The 26,268-nt window shown below is 43.1% G+C and overlaps 1 protein-coding gene across 3 annotated transcripts; it reads left to right on the plus strand.

Moving 5' to 3' along the window:
* Window positions 1-250: 250 nt before the first annotated feature.
* nck1b (NCK adaptor protein 1b) lies at window positions 251-25,393 on the plus strand. Of its 3 annotated transcripts, none has more exons than XM_079576078.1 (6): window positions 251-485; window positions 2,760-2,883; window positions 8,690-8,742; window positions 9,146-9,386; window positions 22,775-23,514; window positions 24,001-25,393. In XM_079576078.1, exons 4-6 carry the CDS (start codon window positions 9,161-9,163, stop codon window positions 24,199-24,201), a joined length of 1,167 nt encoding a protein of 388 aa, XP_079432204.1. In that variant the 5' UTR covers window positions 251-485; window positions 2,760-2,883; window positions 8,690-8,742; window positions 9,146-9,160; the 3' UTR covers window positions 24,202-25,393. The 3 variants fall into 3 exon arrangements, with proteins under 3 accessions (XP_079432204.1, XP_079432203.1, XP_079432205.1); XM_079576077.1 differs by having other exon boundaries at window positions 2,760-2,879; XM_079576079.1 differs by lacking the exons at window positions 251-485; window positions 2,760-2,883; window positions 8,690-8,742; window positions 9,146-9,386 and adding an exon at window positions 12,141-12,336.
* Window positions 25,394-26,268: the final 875 nt, after the last annotated feature.

A 26,268-nucleotide genomic window follows, 5' to 3' on the forward strand; every position in this document is an offset into this window, starting at 1 on the left:
TGTGAATATTTGCATAATCATTAGCTACTCTCCACTTCTCCTACTGGTGCGTACTGGTGTGAAGAGACTGCAAACCAAGTGTGTACGACTGTAAAATGATGATGAGTGGTCCAAGCTGCAATATGCATGCAAAACACCAGCAGCTGCAGTGTAATTGATTGACAGCGCCATTATCCAATCACGGTGATGCTAATTGTTGTGGGCCAATCAGTCGCAGAGGGCGGGACTTGGAGACCTGCGGTCTGAACAGCTAGCGCCAGCTAGCATTAGCCTAGCCGCTCCGCAGAGCAGTGACATGCTCTGATGCAGAAATGCTACTCCATCGGGGCAAAGGTTTTCATCCGATATGCTAACATCCAGAAACCCAAAACATCTGGTAGCTTAACGTTATTCCGAATGCCGATGGTACATCATCCCGATCTCTGCATGACATTTCTATGCAGTATATCCAGCGGAGATAAGAAAAACTGACTCGAATAAATCAGGTAAGACGCTGACTTAGGATGTGTCTACTGTGAGATGCAGGCTAACACACCTACATTTTCCAACTGAGCTACAGACCTCCTCTATATCCCCGACTTTCCATCGAGCAACAAGCTAACAATGCCATTTGTTCAACCCAACATGGCCAACATACTTTTCCATCAAGCTAACGGGATTTTTCCCCATGACTCCGCTATCATTGTGAAGAGAAACGGTATGTGTTCATTCTGGTTAGCCAAGTTATGCAGCGTGACACGCTGTCAGGTTTCATGCTTTGTGCCGTAATGTTTTATATTTGGACCAAATGGTTTGATTCCTGTTACGGACCTGTAGCATACTCCTTACCACAATGTGTGGCCACGAAGCCATCTTCCAGGAGCTTCATGTCAGTGCATTGGAGTCGCTGAGCATGAAGTGCAGGAATCATCACACAGAACAACAAACGCAGTCTTTATAAACTTGTGCTCTTGACATAGTCATGAATCCTAGTCATTTGGAAGGTTGTATGAGTATTTTGTATTATTTGTGTCATGTGAAGTCTTTCCTGAATATGATATGTGTCTAGTTATCACATCCCCCGCTCTTCTATCATGAAAGATTTAGGGAGGTGAGACGGGAATGACATTTGGCCTCCAGCAGGTTTTTTTCTGGATGAGAGTGAGAGGGAGGACTGGAGGCCTTTTAATCACGCACGAATAAGTCTTTTGTTTGTTGTTTTACTACACAGGTGTGGATATAAGCTACTACTACTTCTCCCCACATCATGGTACTGTACAATTGTAAGTTCACATACCTGTTGTGGTCGTGGCTGTGTGCCTTACTTGCTTCCACACAAACTAGATCTGCCCTTACAACTTTGACTCAAATTTTAAATGTAATACTCCTGGCTGAATCAAGGTTGCAATGCATAAGAAAAAATATGACAGCTAGATGCTACAATGATAATATCTAGACCTCTTAAGAAATTGCATTCCGCACAATCTGAATGAGGCCGAGTGTGGTTAAAATATTTGCTGTTTAAGTGTAAATGATGTACTTCCCTTTTACTGAAAACAATTCATTTTCAGTTGTGTATTTTATTAGTTCATTATGTTTTTCCCCCTGCGGCTGTGGTTGTAAAAATGAGGATGTGTGCACTGCGAATTGTGCTTTTAAGAAGTCCTAAATGTGTAAATGTTCAATTGTGTAACCATGTCCGTTGGTCTCATATTCAACATCTCGATGTAGCCATTGGGTTTTTGGTATCGCAGCACAATCTGGAAATATCTTGTGTGCCTGAAATCCTGTGCACAGGTCCCAACATGTGTCTCCCTCAAACCTCTGTCCCGAGTGACTTGTTTGGCCCTATTGTGACAGCACCTTAGGGCTCGTATTCGTCAGGATGAGGAGGGAGGAAGTCACAGGATCTGTTTCACCTTTCCAAGATTATTATCGGCTTTACGAATCATTTGCGAAGTTAACAGCTGCTTAGCTTTTGTTTCAGAAGTATCAGACTCTGATAAATCGGGGCTGCACAATGTGAGAAAAAGTAACTGTCTTGTATAGTGCAAAACAAGACCTGACATTATTTTTACAACATTTTACTGTCAAACTTGTTTATACGGTTAAGCTGACATAAACCTATTTGAAAAGATCGTTCTCCAATGTCTTGGGGCAGGACAAAATAAATCAAACTGCTTTTGTCTTTGAGCTGTTTGAAATGATCTCCACTTGAAATGGGCTAAACTGTAGGAAAATACAAAGAAGCATCTAAATAAATCTGAAAAAGGTGACTACAACCCTTAAAAATATGATGCTTAAACATGACTTATTGTCATTAATTGCAATTAATTAATTACAAATGCCATAATTAACTTGATTAAAAACGTTGAGTCCCACAACTACTTGAAACACTAAATCTGGACCAAAACAAGGCTAAAATCTAACTGAATTAGGGAAATCACAGCTAAAAGTGTGTTATTGTTTTTACTCTGTGTCTGTTAAAAAAAAGAGGAATCTCCGTCAGCTGAAAAACCTCAGTGATTTTGCGATACGTTGTAGCTTCTCGCTGTATAGATATTTCACCACCATAGATTGTTATTGGTATAGGTTTACATTTTTACTGACCCATTAAAACTCCCTGTACTTGTAATCAGCAAACATAATGCGTCAGTTGTCGTGTCACACATCCTTCTGTTTTCTCTCAACTTGGGTCAGTCTTTTGGAAATTCCCCGCAAGTGGTTCGACTTCATGAGGCAACCTAAAATGCTTATTTTTGCTTTTGCCTTGATTTCAGGTCTCTTGGATGTGGCTGTGATTGGACCAGTAGCTGCAAGTAAATAGACCACCCAGCGCTGCTACAACAAGCGGGGACTCACTCCATTGGGCGGCGTGGATGCGGATGTGCTGTGCTAACGTAGGTGGGGTCTCACTGGGAGAATGGATCCTTCACCCAGTGAGCCATTATGCTCTTTGGGGTTTCGTGTAACAGATAGGATGTCGGTTTTCTCTGTTCCAAGGTTTCTGCTAACTAAGAGTTCAGTCAGGCTCATTAGGTCTGCTATTAGCGATGACAATATGTGCTTATAGCCAGACCTGTGAGTACTCTTAACAGGCAACCAGAATAGAGACATTTCTTTTGACAGCTCATCCATGTCACTGTTTTATGGATTGATGACACAAACTGCAAGGCAAGTTGTAGTGCCCAGTTCATATACAGTACAAAGTCATTTAAAGTGATTTATTCTGAAGCAGGAAGGGTTTGGGAAAGATTGCTCTTAAAAGGCATTCACTAAAACATAAATCCGGAAGATTATGAAGAAGAAATAGTAAGAGTGCAGACACAAGCTAAATATAGAAATGTATCAGAAAGATGGTTTACCCGCATGTGTCTTTACAGGCAGTGTGGAGGAAAATGCAGAAATGAAACCTATTCAAAAGATTGTGTGAAGTAAAAAATCAAGCTGGCTTTCATGTGTGGAACAACAGTTGAGGCGTATAGTTTTGTGATTTTCATTTGCTTTTTTGTCTGTTTCAAATCATTTGTGCTTTACACATCATTTTGAAGGAAACTGCAACTATTGCTCATCTTTTCCATGAAAGTAAATCATCAATTCCCAATGGACACAAGCTGCACAGCTATTTTGGGCCATTACCAAGAGCCGTTGGTGACCCCTAGGGGCATAGCTAACCAAATGCTCTGTTAATTTTTATAATGGTTGGAACTAACAGTCCTCCTTAGCTAAGCTGGGTACTTTGTGCTGCATTAAGCAGGATCCTCTACAAACCAGGATAATACATTTCATAAAATTAATAATCATTTTCTTTATATTCAAATCTAATCTGTTGAAACTAGGGTAATTACCAAAGCTGTAATCACACATGCTGCTCACCTAAAAGTGACAAGAAAGTCAAAATGATGTACAGAACAGTGATTCAAAAATTAAAAAGAGGTGCAGAAACACAAACGAGTCGGTCAATTCCATAAATGTGATGTAAAACAGTAAAGCTATTTGAAACATAAGTATCGATACTTACAATACTCGCTCCAGTATGAAAGTATTGATATTTTGGTTTGAAACCACCTATCACCTCCAGCCATACCTTACTTCTTAGCTTTAAATGGAGGTTTCAAATCAGGCCAAAACATTTACTGGTATAATTTAACTTGTGAACTGAACTGCACTGAACTCCAGGGGTCAAGCCTGCTCTCTGTCAGATTGCATCACTTTCTCATCCTCCGCTCACCCCTGTGTCCGCACTTCCTGTCCCACAGCTGGCCTGCCGAGTCTCCCATGACCCCATGCTGCAGCGCTGCTGTGTTGTTATGAGAGAATCTAGGACAGCCGTGATGGGATGAACTGCTCCTCTCCTGGGTGTTGCTGGCTCCATGTTAAAGTGAAGTTCAGTCAGGGGTGGTTGGCAGGAGCAGACCTGGATGGCGACTTAAATGTACGTTTGGTGTGTGACGGAGGAGTGCAGCGCTGCCAGAGGGCCAGAGCCTACCGAGCACATTCCAGGAGGCAGCAGAGCCCTGTGATTTTAGAGGCTGTCCCGGGGATTAGGTTACTCTGTCTGCCACTGTGAGCTCATGCTGGTGCTGTCTCGGGCCGCACAAATCCTGCCAGGCAATACAACACAGTCGGCCATAGATTACAGTATCTCCTGTGTGTAAAACATTGTTCTCGAAATTGGACCCATGTACTACGATAGTTTTTTTTTTTACTATAAATAAGTCATTTTAGATTGAGATGAGAGAGATGAAACCAAGACTTGCTTTGATGGCGCATTGCTACCACAATTTAGTCCAACAGTCTTCTACTGCAGTACACACATCACTTGGAGCTCTCTGTAAACATTTTTCCTGCCCTGGTCCTAAAGTTCATGGCAGTAACTTTTGGCAGGATGTGGTGTTGTGTAGTTTCATGCTTGCTTCAAAATGAGTCTCTCTTTGCACTCTCTGTCACACATCTCTAAAGTGCTGTTGTTGCGGTTTGAGGTTTCTCATAGTCTTTGCTGATGGACTGATAGGACACTTTCTGCCAAACCTCATCATGATTGTCTGACATGGCGCGCTGATAACAGTGCCACATCTGGGTGAGTGTGACAAGTGTCATGGTAAGGACATGATAACATTTGTGATACTTACTTCTGTGTTAATAATAACTTTGACTCTGATTTGTGTGGTTGTTGGTATTGGCCGGTAACTTGTGGCAAGCCAATAGTTTTTTTTGTGTTTCTAGTTTAACTAGATCCTCTCTTTGAATTGTTCTTTGAAGTAGATGAAGATAATTGCCATACATGATGATATTACGTCTATTTTGCATGTTTAAAGAGGCTAGATCCAAGCTGGCCATTTTAGACTCACTACTGCCACCTCAGGTCGTACATGTAACTGCACCTGTTATATTAAGCTCGTGCATGAACTACGTTTTGCGTGACAGTGCAGGATTTTAGAGGCAGTTGTGGTGAATAGGCCCGTTTCATTCTACACATTAGGACATGGCTGGAACATGTAGGGGGAGGAAAATACAGAATTTTAAAATTTTTAAACTCTTTAAACTAACCTGTAGCTCTCCAGACCTTTTGAAATGGCTCCCAAAAGTCTTTCATGCAAGTCTTTCTGTTTGAGATGTCTTTCCAGCCACTATAGTTACTCTAGAATCCTCAAAGGATAAATAGGTCTGTGCTGGGATGTTTGTTTTATATTACTGTCACATGGGAGGGAAAACAAAACCAACTGAAGACCCTCCTATAAGCAAACCGGGAAATCCCTGGTCTTAACTGCTGCTCGCTCAAGGTCTAACCACCTGTCCTTGTTGACAACCACAAAGCTTGTGCTAAATTTTGCTATTTTTGCGCATGTCCGGTACGCAAGTTATTATCAGCATTGGTTTTGCTGAACTTGCGTACATCATATCAAACACAACGCAAAAACAGACCCTTTTTGTTTCAAACTTGCACAGACCCTCACATGTTCTGAAAATATCATCCACCAAATTCCAGTAAGTGATATCACATTAGTTTACCTGTAATGGTGTTTGTCAGGGGAACAATGGGCACGGCTGAGGCACAATGTGAGCAGTTTGACCTCCGACCTCATGTTTAGTGCCTCGTGTGGCGATTGGCCGCGGCTCACTCTGCAGCTGCCTGATCCGCTCGCGCATCTGTCACTCGCGTTTGATCCTCCCTCACATCTGCACCTTGTAATTCACTGCCACCGAAACTCCGCCACTCGAGATGTGGGGGGTCAGGGTAACGGATCCTGGGGGGTGTCGCGGCGAAAAATACGACGGTTAAGGGAAAGCGATAAGGCTTCTGTCGCGAGATGTTCGGCGGTGGAGCGGGGGGGAAAGTGTCATAAGGGGCTGTTATTGAGCAATGCTGTAAGTGGAGACGGAGTGTAGTATCGAGCCCAGCCCTTGGGAGTGGAGAGATGTGAGGAGTTGGTTGCTTTTGTTGTGATAAAAGAGGCAGCAGTTGGATGTAATTATGTTCATTGTTTTTCCTGTTCCTCCCTGATATGACTTCCACACTGCATATTAATTAAATTAGAGATGGAAAGAACAAACGGTGACGTGCTGTGATACATGTGGAATAACCACAACTTCCCCCCTTTCTCTGCTGTTGAACAAAATTGATGCTTTCCCCTTTAATCGCTAGTTCCTCCTTAATGAATTAATTTCCTGTCCCATTATATTCCTTTTTTAGTATGTAAACACTTCAATAAATTCATTGATTTCGTGCATAGTAAATGTGAAAATGCCAAATCTGAACTCGTCTGTATTAAAGTGATAGTCCAGAAGTTTAAATGTTTTAAAAATGTAATGAATTGTGTATAATTGACCGCTTGGGTCTGCAAGTTGACGTAACACAAGTGATTATTAAAGGTGCATTATGCAACTTTTTATGCAAAAACAAGACATCTGTGTGTGTTTGACCTTGTAGTGACCCAGTGGCTGTATGAGTGGGCAGCATGGCGCCTTAACTTTTGATCACGGAAGTCTCTACAACGCTTCAGGATCACTTGTTTTGTAGGTTTTCTGGTGAGAGGGTCAGCGGTGTCCTAGAGACCACTGTGATGGAAAGTAGGTGCCATGCTGCCCACTCATACAGCATCTGGGTCACTACAAGGTCAAATATGCACAAATATCTTTTTTTTTTTCACAGAAAAAGTTGCATAATGCACCTTTAAATAATTGTATATATTTTTAAAGTCCCTCCCTTATCAGAATCCCCGGTGCCATCACCCGGTGACCAATAAGATGAGCTTTCCTGTGAACGTGCCAGTCTGGTCCAATCAGGAGGGGGCTTGATCATTTACTTTTGAAATTTCACTCACTTTCCTCATTTTGCAGTCTTACAGATTATCACTTAAAAATAATTTGATTGAGCTATTTATTTTTCTGAGATTATTAAAATCCCCAAAGCGTTTTTGTGCAATATTTAGCAGTTTAGATGCAATTTAATGTTAAACTGTTGCAGTACTAGTTTTATTTGTAGCTGGTCCCATACAGCCCTGGGCCATCTCACTGGACTTGGACTTGAACTCTGAATCTTCATGTTTTGAGGTAAAAGCTCCAGGCATTTATCTTGTGAATGGTAAATATAACTGCACTTGGTGGTTCAGGATCAAAAGAAGGTTCCAGTTATAACTTTTGCACATTATAATGAAGCTATTATCAAACTAAAGCAGTAAGAAAGCTCTGTGTGTATAAAATCATTGCTACTACTGCAGTCTCACCACCACCATCCTCCTCTGTGTGTTTGCCTAAGCTCATGTTCGGGGCCTGTCTTCAGGACAGCTGCCGGTGAAACTTACACGCTACCAGTGCTTCAATAAAAACCCAAGAGCTCTCAATCAATGAGGTCAGTGTCTGGTCCTTAAAGCCGGTCGGAGGGAGAAAGGTGAAAGTGCGTGATCCACTCCCATGACATCAGGCTGAGGCGGCGCTGCAGTGGAGCCTCAGCGCTGCGTTAACCTCAGTGCTCACGGCTACACGGGTCATAAGACCACAGCCATGAATGCGCTTTTTGTCAGGGCAAGTTTTCATAGCTGATCTTGTGCTATAAATGCTGCGATCAGTGTGATTAGCCGAATTTGTGAGCTAACAAAAAATGAACGTTAGAAATAAAGTTATATAAACCCAAATGTTTAAAGAGAAATGTAATACAAAACTGACTTCTGAGCTTTGCTTCAAAAGGGTCAAGTTTTGAAATTTCTTCTTTCTTCGACCTGTTGCTGTGTGTTGCTTACATGCAGTCACTGGAACTCCAAATGAACTGTATTTCCACTTATCACATCATTGTTTACTTTTTTGTTGTGACTTTGCAAACCTTGGGCCATATTGCAGACAGTACACTCTGTAATTCGACGTTCTCTGTTCACTGAAAGTGATATCACCTTCTGCTTTCAGCCATGTTTACATTGTCTTGACTACTTGATGTGTGTTGTGCGACGGTTTTATTTTTGTTACACAATAGACAATTGTTGGACAGCTGCTGAGGAAACCGACCGTCCTGTCTGATTGATTCCTCAAAACCTGGCCACTGCTTTTCTGGCTAATCTACAATATTGAGGAAACGCTTTCTCTTTGTAAACTATTGGAGTGATTTGCAGAAATGTGTTTTGTGTAAGACGATACGATTAGAAACAAGTTGGGGTTAACAGGGTGTGTCTTTGACTGATGTGTTAATAACCAAGTCCAAATTTCCCCTCCTTTCTAGGTCGGTGGAGGAGTTTAAAAGCCCCTGGAGTTCTCAGCTTTGATGCAGAACAGGTACAGTTGTCTCTTCCCACACATAGTTTCAAAATGTGCTTTTAAAGTGCCTTCGAATGTGTCACAGTTTTGTAAAAGCAGTGAAATAAGTGTGTGTTAAGTCTGCGCTGACAGATGGGAAACACTCTCTCACTGCAAAGCGGGGCCAAATGTGTCTGCTCCTAATCCAGACATGTTTGGCAAATTCCCTTTATTTAATTCTGTTTATCACAAACTTAAACTGATGGTAGTCATTGGAGGATTTACCTGGATTTTAAGCTTTTTAAGAATACTGCTACTCCCGCGTAACACGGCACATAAACGATCAAGGCTGAATTTTGTCATATCTCATTTTGAACTGCAGATCGTAACCTTGTGACTTTGACAGGCTATTACACACTCCCTGTTTCTCCTCTTCCTTTAGTGCTCCTAGTTCACGATGACAGACGAGGTGATAGTGATCGCCAAGTTCGACTACATGGCCCAGCAGGACCAGGAGCTGGACATCAAGAAGAACGAGCGTCTGTGGCTCCTGGACGACTCCAAGTCCTGGTGGATGGTCCGCAACGCTACCAACAAAACCGGCTTCGTGCCTTCCAACTACGTGGAGAGGAAAAACAGCGCCCGGAAAGCCTCTATTGTCAAGAATCTCAAAGATACGCTTGGTAAGAATGAGCAGCAGATGGAGAAGAATATTTCTGCAGAAGCCAAAAAAAGATAAGGATTACCGTATTTTCCGGACTATAAGTCCGTCCAGAGTATACGTCGCACCAGCCTTGGCAACTACCTTGGCCTGGAGGCGTAACTGCACCATTGACAAGCCTCTCCCGGCAGCATGTTGTTCAAGCACCCATTTACAAACTCGTTCCTTTATCTGTGGCCATCTAGCTTTTAACCCACGATTAGCTTTTTTGGTTTTCTTCATTGCAATAAGAGTAACCTCCGCATTTCCCTCGCTCAGTCCCTCACACGTTTCTCACTCTCTCCACACTTTTTGTATTTTTTTTTTTTCATTTTTCAGTGGTACAGGAGTAACAGATACCGGTACATAAGCCTACAGTGCCCTATAATGGCTGTCAGTAGGAAAATAACAAACATCTGAAATGAGATATTTTGACATGCAAGTCACACCTGAGTACAAGTCGCACCCCCAGCCAAAGTGCGATTTATAGTCTGGAACATACAGTATGTTTATTTCTCAAACTGTTAGTAAACAGTTCAGGTGAGAGTGGTGGGAACAGAGCTTTCATCTGTGTCTGCGACTGTATTGTGGTGCCCGGTGTGTCGCTGTCTCAGGAAGTAGCTCTGTGGTCGGAGTTTGACTGGTAAACGCATGTTTTTGAAGCAAACGCTCAGTATTTCAGTAGGTGTGTGAGAAGCTGTTCATGCGCCGTCTTTCAGGTAAGCGACTTGTATTTGAACCCCATACAGCCGCTATGTGAGCAATCCAAGCTGAGGATTTCCCCCTGACCTTTTTACTTAACTACTTTAATACAAGGTGCTCTGTGCAGTTGGCATAGCAGTGATATTTCTGAGCTGCGCCGTGTGCCAGGAGCGCTTCGAGCCAAACGTAGCCCTGTGTGCGTAAGCCAGAGTTGCCATTTGTCTTAGCTTAATTCTTTCTGATGACAGATATTCACCATCATTCGGGTGACACACACTCAGACCACTGGCATCGCTGGAACGCAGCCAGATCCCGCCACACATTCATTCGGCTTGAGTTCACTGCGTTAAATGCACAGCTCAGCCAAAATAGTTCCTTTTCTTTTAGAAATTGTTGTTTTTTTGTGTTTTCTCAGTGCATGTTTCTGCTTTTAAGCAAATGTCAGCTGCACATGCATTACAATATTGATATTTATCTTGGTGAGTGCTGATTTCTTTTCTATTGTGTAAATTGAAAGTGATTCAGAGATGATACACAGAAGATGTCGATTACTTTGTTAATGTTGCGGTTTTCGTTGATAATGTATCATAGTGTTACGGTCTTTCAACATATTGATTTCTTTTTAAGTAGTAGCTGAAGCCACCCACTTTTTCTGGGAATGCACTCTTCACTGTGGTTGGTTAAAGCAGCCTGTCACTCACTCGGAGCATGATGGAGGCTAGCGGATTGGTTGGGATTGGGATAGGTTTGGAGCAGAGAGATACATTTAACAGATCAGAACTTTGATATAACCATCGCACCGAATTGACAGACTGTCTCAAGGTCAGATCATTCGATAACATGAAAATGCCCAGCTTTATACCGCTTTTCTATGCTTCCTCAGGATGCTATTGCTCTTATGCACTACCTCTCTGCGGCTTTTCCTTCTTAAACAGTTCCTAATTTTGGCTGTTCCCGTGAATAATGGTGTGTCATTTCAATAACTATATCAGGCCTTCGCAGAACTCGTATCTCACGCGCTTCTTCCTGTTAGCTGTGTTTTCTGTTTGGCTCCTACTTGATGTCCTACTTGAAGTAAATGCAAAAAAAGTTTTCAGGCATTTTTAAAATTAATTTGAGTTAAATATATTGTAGATCTGTAGTAAATGCTCTGTGGATAATGCGTTGCTTTGTAAGTGCAGACTAACCACTATCAGTGGATGATCTCATCTCTGTGACAAAGGTTCTTGTATCGTTGCAGTCGTAAGCACTTCCACGGGTTTGTTTTGCCTCCATGTCTTATCTGCATTGTGTTATGTGTACGGATCGGCGCGTGGTGTCAGCGCTAGCACCTTCCCACCTGTCGCTACACATTGATCGAATAACTGCAGGTGAACAGCTGCATGGCCATTCGCCCGGCCTCGAATGTCAACCCAACGCCGCAAAAAACACGAGCTTGAATCTGATACAAGCCACAAAATCATTCCACATGTGTTGGCGAGATCTTAATTTTATTTGTGTGGGTGTTAGATAATATTTGTTGGGAACAATCACAGTAGTGGAGCCCATTTCTGACGATCTTTGCGATTTGCTAAAAGCGGCCATTCAGATTGCGATGGATCTCGTCGCACAGCGGTACAGTGAGAACACCTTTGTTTTCACAGTCGGGAGGATTTTGTTTATGTTGCTTGGTTTGTGTCCAGGGCCTATCTACTGGGAGACTCTTGCTTCCCGGTTCTTGTTGCAAAGCTGTGAGCGCGCCTCTCCAAACAACCGCAGTCATGTGATATTGAGTTCTCACTGACTCACTCAACAAATCCTTCCCCAAAATCTCCTTTCTTAAAGTGTTTGCTCTCCTTTCTCACACCCCGGCCTGCTCGGAAATGTAGACCAAACAGCCCTAGCTTCACTTTCCTCCATATCTTTTTTTTTTCTTTTTTTCTTCCTTCTTTCATCCGTCTTTCTTTCTCTCTCTGAGTTCAACCCCCTCCCTCCCTCCTCCCTCCCTCCCTCCTCTGTGCTGTTCCTTCAAGAGCTCCAGTAGGGGCCTCTTTATCCTGCGCCGCTATTGGTCCAGGGGGGTCACATGGCGTGGACTGGGGGCCGCCCTGCTATCCGCTATCCGCCCAGCTCTTTGGGTGTTCACATGGAATAACTCCACAGCTGCAGTGGGAAGAGCGCTGGGGCCGGGACAGAGGGAGAGGCGGCGAGCCCAAAAATGGACATGGCTAACCTATTCAAACACTTCTTTCGTGAGTTTTTACACATTCCTGCTTCATTGTCGCTTCTCAGTGTGAAGTTGTAGTAACCGTTTGTGTTTTTACAAGTGGTTTTTCGAGCCTCTTTGTCCTAAAGTTGGAGCCTAGTCTATTTTGGCTCCTTTGCAATGGAGGAGTGGGTGTCACTACTTTTTTTTTTTTTTTTTTCCTTTTTTTCCCGTCTTTGATTTTCTTTCCAACTGCGGTTCATATAAACTCTTTGCTCTTCTGGGCCAAGTGATTGTGGCGTTGTTTTAGATCAGATAAAGTTAATTTAGTGCTAGAAAGTTTTAATGGCCGTGAGTGAAGCAGGCTTGTTAGAGATTTCCGAGTTGGTGCGAGCGGCTGCAGGGACTGGGTGGATATGCTTTGAAAGCCTTCTGCTGAGCTGAAGCCTGTAATTGCCTCAGCAATCCTTCAGTCTCTTGTCTTTTCTACACACTCAGCCAGCACACACAGTAATCCAACTCCACTTCCCCAGCCCTGGGTCTACTGAGTGGGTTTTGCGACTCGGTCGATTACATTATCATGCTTTACATTACCCCCTTCTCCACCCTGATGGGGAATACGTCAAGACATAGCCCCAGTCTGTTTTCCTTTATGCTAACCCTGAGGGCGAGCCGCCCCCCCTGCGTGTCATGAGCTACAGTGGACGGGCCGCGGGGCGCTCCTGAGAACACTGTAGGCATTGTGCTGCCAGGAGGAAAAGGCCTGTACTGATTGATGGGACCGGGCTCCCATCTCCTTCACCTCAGCCGCTTATCAGAGGAATGTCAGTGTCCGCCGCTCTGTGGGCTGTGGACACTTTACAGGCTCTGACACACTTTGTCAAAGGGCCTGGCGCACACCCCGGCTGTAATCTCACCTTGTAACTGTTGAGTGCTATCTCCTGTCTCTGTCCGTCTGCTCCCACTGGGACCGCTTGTGCGCCTGTGTCCGCTCTGAAAAGCCCCAGAGTAAGATTCCTACTTTTAAATTTAATTGGGTCAGAAGATGCCAGTACAAGTGGAGTCGGGCCAGTAAAGCCCTTTTACTTGTGTAAACGGAGAACACCGAGGGTCGTTCCTCCCTGTGTTTTCCTGTTTCAGAGCCACCCCAGCGAGCGGAAACTCTAATTTGAGCCACATTTCTCTGCGTTTTAGTGGAGAGCAGGCCTGAGAGGAAGTGAGAAGTGAAGAGGAAGTTGAATCATTGTGCTGCCTCCGTCTGTTGGATCTAATGGCAGCCTCCATCACTTACGCTTCACCACTTATGTTTATCTCTTGTCTAAAGCCATGTGATTTGGCTCGATAGATTGGACGAGTTGAAAGCAAACATCCTAGTGTTGCTCACTAAAACCTTTGGCTCTTATTTGTTTTACCACCTAGGAATTATTTTCCTCAATATTACCAAATGAATGAATCTGAGTATTTGTTTGTTTTTTCTTAATCCAGGAGCCAACTTATCTCCTTATCTCTAACAGTAACACTAACAGCAGCTGTACCATGTACTATGGCAACTTGTAAATCACTTTTCAACACTCTGATAAGTCTGCGTGTTGACATGTTGTGTCACTGCTGCATCAGTAATAAAGTTTTGCAATGGCTGATTGAGTAACTGAGGAAGAAGACGAGTCTTTTTCCAAATAAGTCATAGGGTATTCACTATTACATCCACAGTATTTGTTTGAGTTTAATTTTTAGTACAGTGAGTTCATGAAGTAAAAATATTCATACTCCTCTATTGCTGTGTATTTATGTGGAAGTCTGATGCAAAAATGTTTAAATTATGATATACATTCAGGCTGCATCTTTATATCCACTGATCTAATCATTTATGAACTATACTTTACTGTAAGGGGTCTGCAAATGTGTCACGTCTGAATGCTGTCAAATGTAAAATATTTATTTTAGTTGTATCATTCTAGCTAATCGTTGTAAAATTCTTACAAATAGCAACTACATGTTAAAAGATTTTAGTTTCAGACTGAAAATGGCTTCATAAAGCAGTCTGAAAGTGTAGACTCACTAGTGCAAATGACGTGTACAACCCTAAAACCTACAAAAATCAAAAGCACAGAGCCTGAATTTGTTGATAGTACATCACCGGCCTCTGAACAGTAAACCAAAGCAGTATGACCCCAGTGGAGTAGCTTGCCCCTTTCTGCTCCGTTTCATCCCAGACACTGGCTGCTGGCTGCGTTTGAAGTCCTCGACAGTTGAAGTTGAAAGAGCTCGGAGAGCTTCCTCTCAGTCGGCCATGTTTGCACCTTGATGGAAGCAGCGGGCTAAAAACACCTTTTCCACCGAGGAATACGAAGGCAGCGCTACTCACACCCTTTAGTTTGACTCACTTGTGAGGAGCTGTCATTATGTTTAATGTGCATGTCTCATACTAAAACACACGGCAGCGCGGCATGACGGGCCGCTGGGTGAGATAGTTGGCAGCTTTTGAGTGGTCATTAACAAGGTGCAAGCAGTCAAGGTAGAGATCGAAAAGGAGGCTATAATATATGGCTGCCCTGTGAATATCTGATGGCCATCTATTTGAGTAAGGGGGGACAGTTTGAACACATGTAGGGGTTGATTGTCTTTCCCAAGGACACAGGAGTATATTTTCAGGCCGAACTTGAACCAGCGACCTTTTGATACACAGACAAGTGTGTCAACCTTTGCACGACTGCCTCCAGTCATGCCGATGTCAATAGTACTGTGTACTTGGGTCGTTCCACTGTCATACATCTAGATCTCTCACAATGATTACAAGATGGACTTAACACTCAATATGTTGAAAGAATAAACAATGGTTTGATTTTTATCATATATTTAAATAAATTAACAGATTATTTATCACCTAGCGAGAGGGTTTTACCTCAGAGCTACACCATTTTCCAGCTGTTACTGAATGAGCTATTGGAGATGCTCCATTTTAATATTGAATCAAGTGGGGAACAATATTAATGTGCACGAGAAGAGATAAAAGTCCTTAATTTCACCGCAGAAACCATCACAAAGGCACTTCAAATATTAACCGCCTAAATGTATTAATCGCATTCTAAAAATACTTTCCTCTGAGTGCGGGCAGTGCGCTGTGATGCTGCAGTGCTCTTTGGGCCGGGCCCGTCAGACAGGCTGACGCGGGGTGTTGTTGTCCACAGAGGAAGAGCTGTGGAATGGAGGGAAGCGGCGGGTCGAGAGGGCCCCGCTGGACAATGGACAGCCGGCTAACTCGGAGACCCCAGCTAAAAAACAAAAGCACTGAACTGTCCGTCAGGCCGACTCACTTTCTCCTCCTCCCGGCGCGGCTCTCGGGCTGCAGTATTTTAGAAGCTGACTTGTCATACGAGTATTGTAATTTTCAAGTTGTTTTATCAAATTTTTGCCAAATTGGGGGGTAAGTCCTCTCAGTTCTCCAGAAAGTATTAATTGTAGCTTTGGTTCAAGTTGACGACCACAATTCCCATCTCGATTAGTTGATCATTCTTATTGTCACGATAAGGCCCCCCCGATACAAGTACTTTAACAATACTTGGTTTACGATACCAATACCTGAACAATACTTTTTCCGATACCTATACTAGTATTTGTACAGGTTTTTTGTCATCTAGAACCAGAAAACAGAACAATAATGTGTGGAAGATATGCACATTTACAATATAGAGAGAAATTGTGACAAAATAAGGGGAAAAAATGGGGAATAAACTGAAAAAAAAGTGAAAAAATATTAATAAAAAAAAATTGGGAAGACTAGAAAAAATTGTGACATAAATAAGAAATGTAAAAAAAAAAATGGGGCAAAACTTGAGCAATTAAAAAAAAAATTGGGAAAAATGGAAAGAAAAAAAAATGTGCAATTTTTTTTGGAAAAAACATTTATTTGAGCTGAAGCAACCAAGTAATTAAATGAACTTTTAATGCTGTCCCTGGACAAACAGCATCAAAACTTGGATATGTTTTTTTTTTTTTTTCAGTATTTTTCCCATCTCATACTGGTATCGTGAAACAGTACCCGGCCTTAGTCACGATGGATCCGAAAAGTCATCACAAGCGTACGTTTCGCCCTTTATCTGAAAGGCCATTTTTTTACCTGATGACGCTTTTGTCCGTGTCATTGTTCGCCGCGATTTACTACCAGTTGACGCCACGCAATTTCCTTCCTCCCCGTCGTGCTCACAGGAAAAAGCATGTGACGTCTACGGACAGAAGAAGAAGAAGAGGAAGAAAAAAAAAAATTCCATGCTATTCTCTGGCCCCGCTCCTTTTAATATCGAAGCGGTGCCATGGTTTGTGGGTTTCGAGGGAGTTGCCTGGAGTCCACATCTGCGTCCAAGGCAGTCGAAAAAGACGGCTTTAGGTTCAGCGTCAGGTATAGATCAAGTTCAAACACAAGGAGGAGGATTTATCTCCCTGCAGCTTGTTAGGGGATCGGGGAGCGGGTCGGGGCAGGGGTAAAATGTTGTTTATTTTTAGCACATGCCCCCCCGCCCCGTCCCCCCAAAGCTGCGCTGTCTGTAGTCTGCCAAGGCCATATGTTGTGTGGACAAATAATGATAGTAGTAAGGGCTGCTCGATTTTGGAAGCTGACTTGGGGGGGGTTTGAGTTGAATTTCCAATATGTGTTTTCAAATCAATATTCAGTTTGTTCAAGAACCTCATAAATATGTTTGGAGACTTTATAACTAACAGAAGTGCAGGGATATATCCTGTAAGTGTGTCTCAGGTTTGATAACGTTGGAGATGACATGTTGCACACCTGTAATGGCAGAGTTGAATTTTTGCTCGTCTTGCAGATCGAGATGGTGGCATTAAAGTGTCCTATAATTAAGCACTGTGCTGCACTCCCGCTGCATCAGACTGAGTGATTCCTGTCTGCCACACTGAGCCCCAAGCTGCTTAGTCATTATAATGGGCTCATAGACAGAAAGCAGTGACCGGTGTTACATCGATATCAAAAATCTGATATATTCCTGCTCAAATGTTTAACTGACATCTGAACTTTCCCGTCAAGTCTGTGTTATTTTGAGAAACTAATCGGGTGTAAAAATCTCGTTCTGTGCAGATTTGATGCAAAACATCGGTGTCACTGCGGCAGGAAGCAGTAATGCTTTCCCAGAGGGGACCGTGATAAAAGCCTGGTCACACAGATAAAACATGACCGGCGTGACAGTGTCAGAACCTTTCCCCTCCGTCTCCCGGCAGCACAGAGGATGCACACGGATCATTTATACAGACTACTAAAAATAAAGATACACCGAAACATTAAAATCATTCTCACGTTGTAAACCAGAGCTGAATAAAATTAGCTCACTGGAGTTTGTCTGAATGTTGGGATTGGCGTCGCAATTTATTGTTTCAAATCTCAAAAGAGGATCCAAGAATCACATGCGTTTCAGAACATGTTTGAAACGCTCTAGACCAGTGGTTTCCAACCTTTGACATCTCATGGACCCCTTGACCTTTCATTTATACAGGTTCCCCCTATATTGTGAGTTTGGCCAATTATATTGAAAATGATTAACTATAACTCCATTGTTGTAAAAAGATGTGTTGTGTTTAAAATCCAAGCTAAAATCCAAAGAAACACAATCTTTTACTGCAAAGTAAATGTATAACATAATTCCAAGTACCACCTGCTAAGCGCTGGCCTGTGATCCCCGTACCTCTGACTGGGAAACACACAGACATTAGACTAAGACCTTAATAATTTAGACTAGCCTGATGTTGCAGTTCTTGTTTGAACAAAATGCTTTATCAAAAAAATGTCTGCTTTTTAAAAATATGCTTAAGGGAACATGTAACTGTTTTTCATAGGGATGCACCGATACCGATACCAGTATCGGGTATCGGGCCGATACCACAGGCTCGTACTCATACTCGTACTCATTCATGAGGTCCCGATACCAGAAACCGATACCATTTGACGTGCGGCCAGCGGACCTACGAGGCGCACCTCTCAGCTGAGGAGAGAAGATGCAACAAACTTGAGAATTGTTTAGTGGAAATACAATATTCCACATGGAGCTGACTTTATTACAGACTGTGCTCTCTAAATCAGAGTCTGTGCTGGATTTAACCAGAGCTAAATGTTGTTAGTGCTGCAGCGTCTGCAGTGTTTACAACATACAGGCTAACGTTGCTAACTCGCGGCTAGCGCAGTTTTGGCCATTCTGACGCCGTTTTATGCCCAGGGGTTTATTCATCTGAAAAACTAACCCAGCGACTAAAAAGTCCTCAGAAAATCCAACGTTAAGGCATACAGCATGTCCATATTGAGCGAAAATGAGCTGCAGCAGAACAATGAAAAGGCTGTAGCTACTCGCTAAGTTGCTACAAAACACACGAGAAAATCCACACGGAGCTGAAGCATCATCTCAATACTATTGTTAAATAAAAATATATAAATTAATAAAGCACAGGCATTGGGGAGCTTTTGGACATGGGCTTTTCTGTCTATGATGGACAGTGCATTAAAAATTATTGAATGAAAATAAAAATAAATAAATAAATGGCATCAGCAGAATTCTAATATAACTGCTCTTAAAAGTGTCGCCTACTTTACTTCAGAAAATGTAAATGAGTAAATTGACTAATTACAAACCAATCTGCTGTGAAAAAAGTAAGAATGTTGAAGAAAATGCCTTGTACTCGTATCGGTATTCGGTATCGGCGAGTACTTAAATCAAAGTACTCGTACTCGTATCGGTTTTAGAAAAAGTGGTATCGGTGCATCCCTAGTTTTTCCATACTGAGATATGTTCTTACCTGAGCTTAGACGAGTTGATGCGTACTTGTCTGGTCTTATTGTGTGCGCTTAGTCATGCGAAAAGACCAAAGATGTTGTTAACATTTAGCCTCTCCTCCTCTCCACTATGTGGCCAAACGGGGGTAAGTTAGAAGCGACAAAGCTCTTTAAATACAGTTACATGAGTTGTTACTCGATCCAAGTATAGTTACACAACATAAAACATGTCAATACAATATAGTTCCCCTTTTTATCCACTTAGAAAATCGACATGTTTAATTTTGTGTAACTATACTTGGATAGTGTAACTACTCACGTAGCCGTCTTTAAAAATGGGAAATGTGGAAGAGCTTGGTCACTTCTAACTTCACCCCGTTTGGCCACATAGTGCAGAGGAGGAGAAGCTAAATGCTAACAACATCTTTGGTCGTTTTGCATGACTGAGGACACGCACAAAGACCAGACAGGCACACATCAACTCGTCTAAGCTCAGGTAAGAACATATCTCAGTGTGGAAAAACAGTGGCCTGTTTAGCCTTTTAATTTGACCTGGACCTACATGTCCAGCTAAAGACCTGGCTGCGTTATGGCTACTGCAGGTGGAACGCTAGCTGCCAGGCTTATCTGTAGTTCTAGTCTTAGTGGAATATTATGTTGGTTTATACATTTTTGTACTTCTCTGCGGGACAAACCTGTTTAGAGCTACTTAAGTCATGGTTAATTATTATTTCAGGAGTAGAATTGTTCTGTTATAAACCTTGTGTAGATCTGTGGCACTTGGAAAGTTAAAGACCTTAAGTGTTACTTGGTGTGAAAAGTTTCAGAAACTCTTCTCTAACTTTAGACGTGCTTCTCCTTTGTCTTTTTCGCCCGATACTACTGAGGCATGACTCGACCTAACCTCCGCGCTCAGACATCAGCTCTTAACACCCCGCTCAGCCTGTAGTTATAGTTACAGCGGTGGCACTAATGACAGGCTCCGCCGAGCAGCACTGTGACTGGGGGCTGTCAGCGCTACCATCAAATTTGTCTTCTCCTCTCTCTGAGTCACAGCAGACGGGCCGGGTAACTGTTTATCTGCTCAAACGCGCTCTGTAACATGACACACCAGTTCCTGCTTAAGAAACAAACACGACATCACCGGCCCATATCCGGCTTCTTGTGCAATTCGAATCAACTGGAACAAAAATATTTGATGTGTTCACTATGTCGGAATAGTCTCCAGTGTGACTAGGTTTGCGGTTCACCTGTTAAGATAGCACTCAGCTGGTTATACAGTAATGATATCAGTCAGCCAGTCATGTACTTTGACAGATACGCAAATTCATTACCTTAAACAGATGGTTAAGTAGCCATAATATGACATCATTTAACTCGTATTGTAGTAAAAGGTAGTAGTGATTGAGCGGAAAAGGTTTAAGCTAGATGGAGTGGATAAAGTTAAAAGTCCGATTTCCTTTTAACCTCTTAACCCCCAGCTGAAACAAGACACATTGGCTTTCCCCAAATCTAAAAGCATCTTGAAAAAAATAATCAAAATAGTGATGGAAAGGAGGATGGAAAACATATCAAAAAAGTGACAAGAAAGCGGCAAAAACACGACTTAAAAGTGATGAATGAAGCTGCAAAAGAGCAACAAAAAAGTGACACAAATGTACCGGAAAAGATACAATAGGACAATACAAAAGCAATGTGAAAAAGCAACAAAAACAGGAAAAAGACAAAAACTCGATTAAATAGTGACAAAAAAGCAACAAAAGAGTGATTAAAAATACAATATTTGAAAAGTGACAAATGCTCAAAAAATGTGACAACAAAGGGGCAACAATGCAACAAAAAAAGCTACGATCAGTTTGGTAGGTCTCAGCTTTCAAATGAAGCATTAACACTGGCCTGGGCGGCAATCTCTCCAAGCATGAAGCGTTTCAGGTTGAGGTAAAGCCGAACTGGAGAAAATGTAATCAGTTAAGGCAGGGGGTAAGAGGTTAGATGAGTATAAGCCACATTGCTCGAGTAAGAGTACTTAAAAAATAAAGGTATAAGTAGAAGTCAAAACTACTGTGGAATAAAACTACTTCAAAGAACTACAGTTTTCTGCCTAAGCATTATTTTTTAGGGGATTATCTGGGGCTTTATCCTCAATATTGTATTTCAATCCTAATTAGCTGTAATATTCTGATTTACAATAGAAGCAATTGGAACTCCTATTCCCTACTTTGTGAATGTCCGACATGTGTACTGGATCTAGACTACGCACATTTCACCGCTGATTTCACCGCTGTGTCCTCCCCGCGCGCTTTATCCGACTGTTCGCAACTGCCCTGCCAAGTGGAAATTCTTGACCAATAAAATGATGACCACACGAGTCCGCCAGTCGACCAAAGCCTGGTATTCCCCTGCGCTTAGTCAGACCTGTTAAATGATGGTTCTGGCGAATACTGGTCTGACGAGAATCGAGATGCACAAGAAATTATAGCTTGGCCCGATTAAGTGGACGTTACGTGTTTGGCATAAGTCTGGCTGGTGTTTTTTTGTTTGCGAAAATACTGAAGTCGAGTCCAGCTGAAAGAAGCTGACTGTGCTGTGTCAATGAGATGTAGTAGTGTGAACTGAAAGTGGTTTAATGAGGAAGAAGGAACGCTAATTCATAAATGGAGCACTGTATGTTTGATTTTTGTTTATCCACTTTCACTTGTGTCGGGACAAAGCTTTGGCAGGAGGGTGAGAGTGGACTCGGTGTTTTTCCAGTGCGATGAATTGGCAGGAGCGAGTGTCGGGCTCCAGCTGAGGTGCACGTCAGGCCACAGGTGGAAGGGCAGCTCAGGTAATTAGTGCAGCTCAGCCTTCCAGATGCTCCAGTCACAAATGTTATGTACACTCCACACAGTAACGGCCACCGCTGAGCAAGGAATCCGTTTACTTTGGTGCAGGATCCTCAGATGAACCGCTCCCACTGCGTGTTGATGGTGTTATGTATAGATTTGTGGTAAACAAGTTTTCATCACACCAAGTTTCTCCTCTTTACCACACAAGCTTCGTTTTTTGTTTCCTTAGCACCACCACTTAATCCCAAAGAATGTATTTTGGCTTTTAGCGGGAAGGAGTGGTGGGACTGTAGCGGCACAGAGCTGTGCCCTCTCTTCATTTAGTTTGCCCTCAAAGCTTCTGTTGTTGTTGTTTTTTCTGAAGGCATTAATAATTTGTAGGGAATAGTTTTGACCTATGGTTACGATGTGGCGAGGCGTTTTACGTAAGGCCTAGTCTATCCCTAACGGGCGGGTAATTTGTATGTCATCGTGCACATTTAACTTTGCTCAAGGGCTTTTTGTTTGAAAGCTATTTTGCGAGATGGTCTTTCATTCTCGAAAGTATCCATTTCAAGCCAAACTTAAAATTAGCCAAGTAAATTTGGTTCTTGTCTCTGCACCACTGGGTTTCTTCTGAGCAGCATTAAGCCTGAGGCTGTTACAGCTCGACTAGTGCTCTAAGTAGAAACATTTACAGACTAAAAATATCCACCGTTTTTCTTTTTGTGTCACATTCTTGTGGCAAAGTACCACTTGCTTTTAGTCAATGTAAAAACTGTGATGGGCAGCTAATACTAGAAATATGATTACATGATGTGTGTAGATGGTTTCCCTGAGCAATAAAACGAGAGGTCTTTTGACAGATGTGTGTTCAGTTCTGAATATTTCTTTTCTTTCCTTTGTAGGGATCGGGAAGGTGAAGGGAGGGAGTAAGCGAGGTGTGAGAGACACAGCGTCCAATGTGGACTCAGACATGTATGATAACGGCGAGCGTTTGTACGACCTGAATGTCCCTGCGCTGGTCAAGTTCAGCTACACAGCAGAGCGGGAGGATGAGCTGTCTCTGGTCAAAGGCACTCGGGTCATCGTCATGGAGAAGTGCAGCGACGGCTGGTGGCGAGGCAGCTACAACGGCCGCTCGGGCTGGTTCCCCTCGAACTACGTGACAGAGGATGTGGAGCGGACAGCAGGGGGCGCTACAGACCCCACTGTGTCACTGACAGAGAAGCTGGCAGCTGTGGTCAACAGCACGGCCAACGGGAACAGAGTGCTGCACACGGTCCAGGCCTTGTACCCCTTTAGCTCGGGCAACGATGAGGAGCTCAACTTCGAGAAGGGAGAGGTGATGGAGGTCATAGAGAAACCTGAGAATGACCCAGAGTGGTGGAAGTGTCGCAAAGCTGATGGACAGTTGGGCTTAGTCCCTAAAAACTATGTAACTGTGCTGGAATCCAGCTCCCATATACCCTTAGCAGGTCCCGCCGGACCCCCCACTCCCGACTGTGACTACATCTCCCCCTCAGGGACCGGCCGCTTCGCTGGTAAAGAGTGGTACTACGGCAAAGTGACGCGGCACCAGGCTGAGGTGGCTCTGAACCAGAGAGGCACTGAGGGAGACTTCCTCATCAGAGACAGCGAGTCATCGGTACGTCCTCCCCACCCACACTCTCATCATGAACAGAAGTGTTTTCTACTTCTGCTTGGATACTTCTAAGAGCGTCTGTTTACATCTGTGATTCAGAACTGATCACAGGTCATGAGTAACATGATATTCACTTGGTATTCACTAAATATTCTTTAATACATTAGGCCACCTTCCTATATTTGTGTCATTAAGTGTGCAATTTACAAAGTACAATTATTTACCCGCTAAATAAACCTGCATTTCACAAGGATTTGTCAAAAAGGCTTTGGAGGTTGGCATTAAAACAGAGGAAGTGTCATGAGTGTTTTTGCTGCTGCTTAGATACCACAAAAGAGCAGCAGATGTTTACATCTGTGACTCAGCGCTGATCAGCTGTGGACAGTAACATGACATTTTCTGACAAGCATTTCTTCTTTTTCTTTACACATTAAGGCTTTGACACAACCATCAGTTGATAACAGGCTTGTTACTTTGTTTGTATTGCAGCCCAACGACTTCTCCATCTCCCTGAAGGCCCAAAGCAAGAACAAGCATTTCAAAGTGCAGATGAAGGAGAACCTTTACTGCATCGGGCAGCGCAAGTTCCACTCTATGGAGGAGCTTGTCGAACACTACAAAAAGGCCCCGATCTTCACCAGCGAGCAGGGAGACAAACTGTACCTGATCAAGGCCCTGGCTGCCTCCTGATCCCCTCCTGAGAACTTAAGGCCCGGCAAATACGTCTGAGAACATTCGGAGTCCGCGCAGAGACTTGGAGCCAACACACACTAACATTTGAACTGAAAGCCTGAGGACTTAGCACATCATCAGGACTTTGAACCCCATTTGAGAGCATTCCAAGAGGAGGAATGGAAAAAGCATGGGAGAGTGGGACGCACGGAGGAGGGAGACAAAAGACTGTGGACTCCTGAGAGATGACTACAGACCTGTGGGTCGCCTATTTAAAATTATCCAGATGTGTAGCCCATGGGCGATACCATGTACTTCCTCCTCTGTATCTATTAGACTTACATTTAGTTTTTCCTCTTTTGTTAATATGTAATCTTTTTAACATTTTTTTTTAAAAGTGATGATTTTAACTGTCTTTTACACCATCTTTTCGAGTCATTTTCAGACATGGTAAAGCTCTTTGTGTCGGTCTTAAACGGCTGCGGACACGCTAATCAACAATCTCTGCTAATTGCTTATCATGAATAAAAATCAAGTGACCAAAATATATTTATTGACACTATTCTCTTAGGCCTAGCTCCGCAGTATCACGCTTTTGCACATGAAGGATTCCCCTCACGTTTTGTACAACGCGCCGCTTTCGCTTTTATCATTGTTGCAACGCGCCGGCACCGCAGATGTAGCCTGTTGCTCCGATTAGGAAAACCCTCCCAGTCATGTTGCGGAGTCTGCATGCGAAAAAATGTGTTTCCACTGTGACGCTGTGATGGCCATTTTGACTCTTTGTGAAGCCCCTCCCCCCGTCGGTCAGACTGACAGCTGTGAGTGAGTGTGTGTGTGTGTGTGTGTGTTGCCAAAGGGGGACGTTTTTCTCCGGAGATAAGAAAGAAAGGAAGGGTCGGGAGGGTTTAGCCCGTGTCCGAACACATGCTTATGGGAAATGGCTGTCCACTCGAGAGCATGATGTCATCACTCCTGAATTAGCCATCAGTGAGGGAGTGGAGGGAGAGGTTGTCTAAAGGTTATGTCAAAGCGGTTATGGGGGAATATAAGACGGAAATCCACATCTACAGATGCGTTTACGGATGATTCATTCTCCCGAAAGAAGCGGTTTAACTCGCATGTGACGGGCCAGACTACACTTCTCACAAGAAAACAGTTATTTGAAAGATTATTCAGAAACATGTACTTCTAGTTACAAATGTTTAATTTCACTTCTTAGTGAAATTAAACAGAAGAATTATAGTGCCACGATACTGTAGCAATGGGCCATGAGTTCTCTATAACTTCTAATGGCATCAACATGCTCTTAAAATTTAGATTGGCCGAATGCACACATAATCAGAACTTCCGTTAACAATTTCGGGGAGTGTTTTGTTCTGGAGAACTGGCAGTTTCAGATTGGACGTCCTAATACAGCAGTATCAGAGCTAGGGGAAGATGATGATGATGATCGGGGAGGGGGGGGGTAGTGATGAGTTCTCCAGCTGCGCCATCGAAAAGTAAGGGGATTTCGGTGGGAGGAATGGAAAATGACCCTCTGTAACAAAAGCAGTGACTTTGGATCTTTGGGAGGAGACTTGGACAGCTCGCTGAATAGTGTGTATCTGGAATAGCGCTTTCGATCGCGTCTCCGGGGTGGGGAGCGCGCGAGAGAGGCCTGTAGCGATTGTGTAAATGGCAGAAAGTTAGAGACACAATGGAGAGGGCGTGAGGCGGGTCGGCTGGTCTTTGTGATGTGACGTGTGTACGTGTGTGTGTGTGTGTGTGTGTGTTCTGGCCATCCACTTTAGCTGAGTAATGTAAACCGTGTGACACATAGATTTATGGTGGTGAGAAAGTTATTTTTTTTACAATGCAAGTTGAGGAAAACCAAATGGTTCATTGGGCATACAGCACGCCAGGCAGCCACATTCGAGTTCAGAAGCGTTTCAGGACTCTTTATTATTCCTATTTTATTTCGGAGAAGTCTGACGCTAAAATTGTACGTTTCTTCTCTGTCCACAGCAATCCATTAAACTCAAAGCAATTGGCTGCATGTTTCCCCCCTCACCTCAAGGGGCTTCATCAGCAACTAACCTGTTG

The sequence above is a fragment of the Gobius niger genome (assembly GCF_951799975.1).
Source record: "Gobius niger genome assembly, chromosome: 18".
Classification (NCBI taxonomy): Eukaryota; Metazoa; Chordata; class Actinopteri; order Gobiiformes; family Gobiidae; genus Gobius; species Gobius niger.

Coding starts and splice junctions, on each gene's coding strand:
- nck1b (XM_079576078.1), top strand. CDS start 9,161: ATGACAGACGAGGTGATAGTGATCGCCAAGTTCGACTACATGGCCCAG. Junction 9,387..22,774: donor GAATCTCAAAGATACGCTTG/GTAAGAATGAGC, acceptor TTTCCTTTGTAG/GGATCGGGAAGGTGAAGGGA. Junction 23,515..24,000: donor TCAGAGACAGCGAGTCATCG/GTACGTCCTCCC, acceptor TTTGTATTGCAG/CCCAACGACTTCTCCATCTC.